The sequence below is a fragment of the Sinocyclocheilus anshuiensis genome, unplaced genomic scaffold (assembly GCF_001515605.1).
Source record: "Sinocyclocheilus anshuiensis isolate Anshui unplaced genomic scaffold, SAMN03320099.WGS_v1.1 scaffold1735, whole genome shotgun sequence".
Taxonomy (NCBI): Eukaryota; Metazoa; Chordata; class Actinopteri; order Cypriniformes; family Cyprinidae; genus Sinocyclocheilus; species Sinocyclocheilus anshuiensis.
Window position 1 is genome coordinate 90713 of NW_015549665.1, and position 7162 is coordinate 97874.

The following is a 7162-nucleotide window of genomic DNA, read 5'->3' on the forward strand; positions in this document are numbered from 1 at the left end:
GGAAGAGGACATGTGTCTATATCGTCCTAATGCATGGTGAGGAGTGTTTGAGTGGCCAAAAACTCTTCAAGCAGGGTTTCCGCGGGTCTTAAAGTCTTAAAGGGGTCATATGATGCGATTTCAAGTTTTCCTTTCTCTTTGGAGTGTTACAAGCTGATTGTGCATTATAGGAGAAAACTCCTACACTATTTTGGCAAATGGAGGTTTCAAAAAGTATTGAATAAAAGGGTACCGTTAATTGTGTCCAATGTGTATTAGAGAAAAACATTTATTTCATAATGATATTTCCCCCCATTTTCAATTCTTACTCTCCAATGAAAGGTTAGATTTTTGTGAATTTTTCAAATAAAAGATCAAAAGGATTAACAATGCAGATTTATTTTCATAGCCGCCTTTGATCATATTTACCAAGGGTACCAACAATTCTGACCACATGTGTATTGTCTAAATAAAACAACAACTGTTACTGTTATTACACTTGTACACAAAGCTTTGTATTATGCTTGTTATAGATTGTGTGACGTCACGTGCACTACCGCTGGTGGCAATAGACAGCTCTAATGCTAATCGACATAGCCTTTATCACTGCTTAGAATATTATGAAATGTTGTGTGCCTTATTCTGTGTAAGAAGCCACATCTCACAGAAGGATTCATTTCAAACAGTCGGCTGACATTATGAAGTGAGTTTGGAGTAAAAATACGTCATTAAATGTGGTATTTTCACGTGCTTTCAGATGGAGCAGCATTTACTACACAGAGCCGTAGTTCACTGAGAAGCTACGCAAACAGCTGTCATTATCGCGAACGATTTCATCGTCTGCAATTTTTATTTTTTTTCGTAGCTTGTCAGAGAACTACGGCTCTGTGTAGTAAATGCTGCTCCATCTGAAAGCAGGTGATGGAGATTTACTACTAATCACAGAACCGACTTGCGACAGTCGCATTCGATTAATCCTGCAGCCCTACCCAGGACATCTTTCTTCTGGTGTTTTTATTTCTAGAATACTTTGTGTAAATCATTTCCAATGTACAGCGTTTTTAAATTTTACTAAATGACCTTTAAATAAACGTCCCTTTTTCAAGTTACTGCATTTTATTTTTGTCTTTATTTTTTGCTAAGTTTGCATATATGTGTATTAAAGAACCTTTGCACATGGATTGTGTTCTTTAGTTTGTGATAATGCCATGTGTGCTTTTTGCTAGACTAGTGCGGTAGAGGATGTACAAGCAGAGGTGGGTGAGTTTATTCGTTGGACTCCCCAGGCTGACCTCCAGCTGGCAGTAGGCAGGCTGGCATTAGAGCTAGTGTCAAGATCCCAGACACATGCCAACTTCTACCCTCAGTGTGTATTTCTACAGCTGCTGGAGACTCGGTACCTCTGCTACAGGTTTGAACTCACCTGCTCAGCCCCTCTCTCTTATCTCCTAGTGTTTTGTGTGTAACTATGCTCATTCTTCTTTATTTTAATTTTTTTCTGGAAATGTAGTGTGTGCCCTGAACTGCTCTCATTGGCCATGGTGAAGAAAGATTTCCATCTCTGTCAGATTGCTTTCCAAATATTTTCTGACATTCCTGAAGCCGTCACCTGCTCTTATCTCAAAACTATTCTCAGGTGAGATTTGTGCTCACCTGCTGAATGACATTAAGACCTTTAACTGCGCCATAATACTGTATTTTACTGTATTCTATTTTCCAGAATAAGTGATATAATGGAAGTATCAGTTTTTTTTAATAATCTGAAATGTGCTGCAACTTTAATATTCAAAAGTTGACTTACTTAATGTCAAGCACACAAAACATGGGCATATCTTACACAAATATGTGCACACGTGACATATTAGTTCTAGCATTGCTAACTTGAAATCACAGCTTACAGAGGGTATGCTTTGACGTCACTTTCATTTTATAAGATGATAAATATTTAATTGAGTTGTCAATACAATATATAGGGTATGATTTTACTACAAAATTCAACATTCATAGCATTCCATGATAACTGCAAATCCATGTTTTGCTGCCTGCAGTCCATTTGTTTCTTTGAATTGCAGCAATTCATTTGCTTCTCTTCTGTAGCTTTCGGCAGTCTGTAAAAATATACCTCAGATTTCTTGTCAAATCTATTTGTACAGTCAATCGCAAAGATCTTTCTCATTTAGAGGTGTTTTATGTGTTCTGTTGCAGCATTCATGCTGAAAACCAATGCTGCCACTCAGTCTTTTTGCCACTCAGTGGGCGGATCCACAGTCACACCAGCTGACGGTGACGTCACGTGCATACCTTCTATTTATCATAAAACTAAAATGGAGTCAACCAAAAAATAGAAAAAGTTACATGGCTTAATTGTTAAATGGCTTAATTAACTCGATTCATTGTGACCACTGTACTGCTGTGGTAGTGTTCCAGACATGCGCACATGTGAAGGATGCTTTTGTTCGTGGATCTTTGAACACGAGTGAAGTACAAAGCCGATTTTAAATTTAGTTTAGTAACCAAATGTTAGGCTGCATCACGAATATAGAAACATTTGAATTGGATAGCAGGGCTCGACAGTGCGAGCATTTCACTCACATTTGCGACTAAAAATAGATGTGTGCGAACTGGAAAATGTATTGTATTTAGGATACATGTAAAATGTATTTAGGAGCATAAGTGCAAATACAATTTCTTAAACAGCTTAACTTACACAGTAGCCTATAACAAACTTATTAATTTTTTCAATTTGTTTATGGAAAAACAGCAATACAGCCTCATATGATTGTTGAACTTTAAAGGCCCCGATATACTTCAAACGAAGTTCTTTTTCGTTTGAGGGCAAAAAGAAGTTCGAAAAGTCTAAGCGACGGTATACTGTTTTCGAACATTCCGACACCCCCACGCTTCTGGAGGCGGGGTTGTAAACGTGTCACGCCGCCCACATGTACCCCCTAAGCACAACAACGATGGCGGCTGTGAGAGAAGTTTCGTAAACATCTGGCAGTAGCATTGATCTATATTCAATGGCAAAGAAAATAACAAGAACATGTGACGTAGATGGTATGTGCGTCCACTTAACAAAAACAGAAATAGGCCTGTCACGATAACTTTTTGTTGTGCAATATATTGTCCCAGAAATAATTGCGATAAGTGATATTATTGACATTTTAAAGACCATTTTATGCCACTGAATATATAACCATAATATAACAGCATAATAATGCAAGAAGGCCTACACACTTACAAATGACAACAAACTTTTAATTTTTAAGAATATTTAGATCATGAAAATTAAGTATAAAAATATTAGATACCTTAAAAAACTTGAATAAATAGTAAATAAACATTTTCTAACAAAAAGTGGAAAGTAACAAGTAGAAAAAAAGAAAAATACACAAAGAACGTGTATGGAGATTTTTCCATCTACAGATTTTTTCCTGACCTTCTTTTCTCTGTAAATTAAGGGTGCACACTATTGCTGAAAAACACAATCACAATTTAGCAGTCAGATGTCCGTATGCACAAAGGCACAGATCCCTAAACATGGCCATATCTGCAGATGAAACTTTTTTTGTAGAAGCATTTTTTAAATTTGAACTAGCACCTCATGACTACGTTATGTACGAGAAGCTGCAAAAGACACAGGTGCATGTGGAATGTACAAAACATGGTGACATTATTTTTAAAGTAAATATAATTAATTTATGCATTTAGCAGACGCTTTTATCCAAAGCGACTTACAGTGCATTCAGGCTATAATTTTTTTTTTTTACCAGTATGTGTGTTCCCTGGGAATTGAACCCATGACCTTTTGCGCTGCTAACGCAATGCTCTACCACTGAGCCACAGGAACACTAATGTAAATATAATGGGCGATATATTGCGTCACCAAAAATTGAGGTCATGTACATATATTGCGTGATAAGTCCGATATATTGATTATTGCGACAGGCCTAAACAGAAAGAATTATTTCAGTTTGCCCTTTTTATTCAGCAAATGCGGAGCACAGATGAGGAAGTGCATTTTTCTTCAGAATGTGCGCCGCGCGGTTTGACGATCTCTTGAAAAGGGTATCGCCATATGTGAAACATTCAAAAACGCACAGGACACCGATTTCCACTATGGGCCGCGCGGTTTGACGATCTCTTGAAAAGGGTATCGCCATATGTGAAACATTCAAAAACGCACAGGACACAGATTTCCACTACGGAGAGACTGGCCTTGACACTCGGACCGCGGAGATGTGTTCTCTTGTCTGGCCTCTGTGGAATGAGAAACGAACCGGGGGGGAAAAAATCGCACGTCAAAGAAGGCGTAGTTCCAGAACACACCCACCGACTGTGTAATCGCCACGGACCAATGGTAGCTCAAAGGTGTTTAGGAGGCAAAACGAACTCCCCCAAAAAGTTCGCTTTGGTGAGCTATTTCGAACTGCCAAAACTAACTCAAAATGAACTTCGTTTTGGCCTGATTTTGTTCGAAATGACGTCATATCAGTTCGTTCTTCGATTTCGTTTGAAGTATATCGGGGCCTTAAAAAGGCAACAATTTAATTTCAATGAGCACATATGAGAAGAAAGGTGGAACGAGTGAAGGAGACGCGCTGAATGAAAATGCACATTCGGCAGTAGAGGCAGAAATGCAGCCATTACCCCGGTAACCCTATAAACAAAACAGTGCTGCGCTACTTTCCTAACTGTAAATGTTTCAAACAGTCATTTAGATATTTATATTCGCTGTAGTCTTCACCATAGCACCAAATAATTAATTCTTAAAGACTTAATGAGCTATTTATTTTCAAAGTTAAACATTTTATTTTTTTTTAATCTAACCTAAAACATTACCTATCTATTGACTGATTCGTTATTGTTCTCTTAAAGGGTTACACTAACACTTAAAGGGTGTTCACCCAAAAATGAAAATTCTGTCATTAATTAATCATCCTCGTGTCGTTCTAAACCCGTAAGACCTCCGTTCGTCTTCGGCACACAAATTAAGATATTTTGATGCATTCTGACAGCTCTCTGACTAGACAGCGATGTAATTACCACGATCAAGGTCCAGAAACGTAGCAAGGAGATCGGTAAAATAATCCATGTGACATCAGGGGTTCAACCGTAATTTTACGAAGCTACGAGAATACTTTTTGTATGCAAAGAAAACAAAAATAATGACTTTATTCAACAATTCGTCTCCTCCTCCTCCATCACCCTGGTGCCATTTTGGAGAGTATCCACTGTACGCAAACAGCGTATGCTATTCTGTGTCAGCTGCGCCACGTATGCTATTCTGTGTCAGCGGCGCCACGCGTAAACAACGTATCCACGTGACGCAGCTGACACAGAATAACATACGCTGTTTACGTTTAGTGGATACTCTCCAAAATGGCACCAGGGAGGCAGGAGACGAACCCCTGATGTCACATGGATTATTTTACCGATCTCCTTGCTACGTTTCTGGACCTTGATTGTGGTAATTACATTCATTGCTGTCTATGGGAGGGTCAGAGAGCTCTCAAAATTAATCAAAAATATCTTAATTTGTGTTCCGAATATGAACGGAGGTCTTACAGGTTTAGAACAACATGAGGGTGAGTAAGTAATGACAGAAGTTTCAGTTTTGGGTGAACTAACCCTTTAATAGGTTCCATTAACATTAGTTAACTGCATTTATTAATCTTATTTAATGTTAATTTCAACAAATAGCCTAAATGTTGTTTATGAGTGCCATTATAATGTTTATAGTGTTTGTAAATATTTAATTTACCTTGACAATGCACTTTTGTCCAGGTGAAAATTATACTAAGGTGCAACTTATTTTCCGGAAAATACGGTAACCCAGAAACACTAAGCTTTTTTTTTTGTTGTTGTTTGTTTTATTGCACAAATGCCTTTTTAAAAAGGAAATTATGTAAAACTTTTTTTTTTTTAATCCTTTTTCTGACTATAGTACTCCAGACTCGGAGATGGAGACTGTGAATCTTGACACAGACAGTGTAATGTTCATGAAAGAGCTGACTCGGGCACAGAGTCGATCAGATGAGGAGGGTGGGCAGCTGAATGGCTTCTGCTCCCCAGCACTAGAGAGTGATGTCTCTGATACCCCCAGCAACAAGCTACAAAGAGATCCCTTAGCACTGGATATGAGCTGTCCTGTGGGGTTACACAAGGGTGCCCTTCTGTATCCTTTGCCCTTGCTGGTTTATAAAAAATTAAGAAAAAAAAACCTTATTCCTTTTTTTTTTTTAGTTTTGGTAGCATTTTTTCTTTAACCTGACTGATAGAAATGAGGTTCTGCAGACAGCGTACAGTGAAAGACCCCTGCTGCCACATCTAAAAGATCTCACGGTTCCACAGGTCATAGTGAGTATCTATTTGACAAACCAACACATCTAGCCTTGTTGGATATACAGTGTCCTATTATTTGTTCCCCAAATTGTGGTACAGAGGTAGTTGCCTTACTAACTTTGTTTGTTACTGGCCCAATGGGAAGAATATAATCTTTGATGACCTGTTCTGTCTCAGTTCACTTTTTTTTCTCTCTTCAGGTCTTTTTACAGTATCTAAGGTTCCTTTATTTTAAGTATTGTCATGATGCCCACAAACAAATCCGAGCTTTAAGGACCCCAAGTATTTCTCAGGTCTGTCACCAAACTGTGAATATTAAATATTAACTATTGTTCGTTTTGCATCTGTCGAAGGTTTATTTTTTATTTTTATTTTTTTTTAGATCATAGACTGGGTTTGCTTACTGCTAGATGCTCATTTCACCATCTTGGCTGTGGCACCAGAAGCCAAAAGATTGGTCTCTGATCTTCACAAGTTTGTGAGATCACAGGTAGAGCATGCTTCTTATTGCTGATGGAAAATGACAGTTCTGTGCTTTTTATTGTAGCTGAAGGCTGAAATTACAATGAAAAATGTATTGCAACCCTTTTCAGGTAAAACTGTATGCTGAACTGGGCAAAATTGAGGGAAGTCTTCAAGTGCTTAAAAATTCCAAACGGTCTGAAGATTTTGGCATGTACGCCATACAAGTAATTGAACTATTTTAGATTACTTGCGCAGATTATTTTTATAAAATGCTGCTGTGCCCTGTTTTCTCTCTGTTTTTGACTTATTTTCTTAGTTTGTTTTTAGAGAAAATAAGTTTGAAATTCGTTCAGCTTTTTTAAATCCACAAACC

General features: G+C 37.9%; 1 protein-coding gene across 1 annotated transcript in view; it reads left to right on the top strand.

Annotated features, from left to right (window-relative positions):
- The window catches only part of LOC107660301 (nucleolar protein 11-like), a 54019-nt gene extending 46970 nt beyond the window's left edge, over positions 1–7049 (top strand). Inside the window, exons 8-14 of the mRNA XM_016449583.1 lie at positions 1206–1390; positions 1490–1615; positions 5927–6157; positions 6261–6339; positions 6525–6617; positions 6707–6814; positions 6918–7049. Coding sequence (XP_016305069.1) covers positions 1206–1390; positions 1490–1615; positions 5927–6157; positions 6261–6339; positions 6525–6617; positions 6707–6814; positions 6918–7031 — 936 coding nt within the window. The 3' untranslated portion in view covers positions 7032–7049. The remainder of the gene's footprint in view (positions 1–1205; positions 1391–1489; positions 1616–5926; positions 6158–6260; positions 6340–6524; positions 6618–6706; positions 6815–6917) is intronic.
- Positions 7050–7162: the final 113 nt, after the last annotated feature.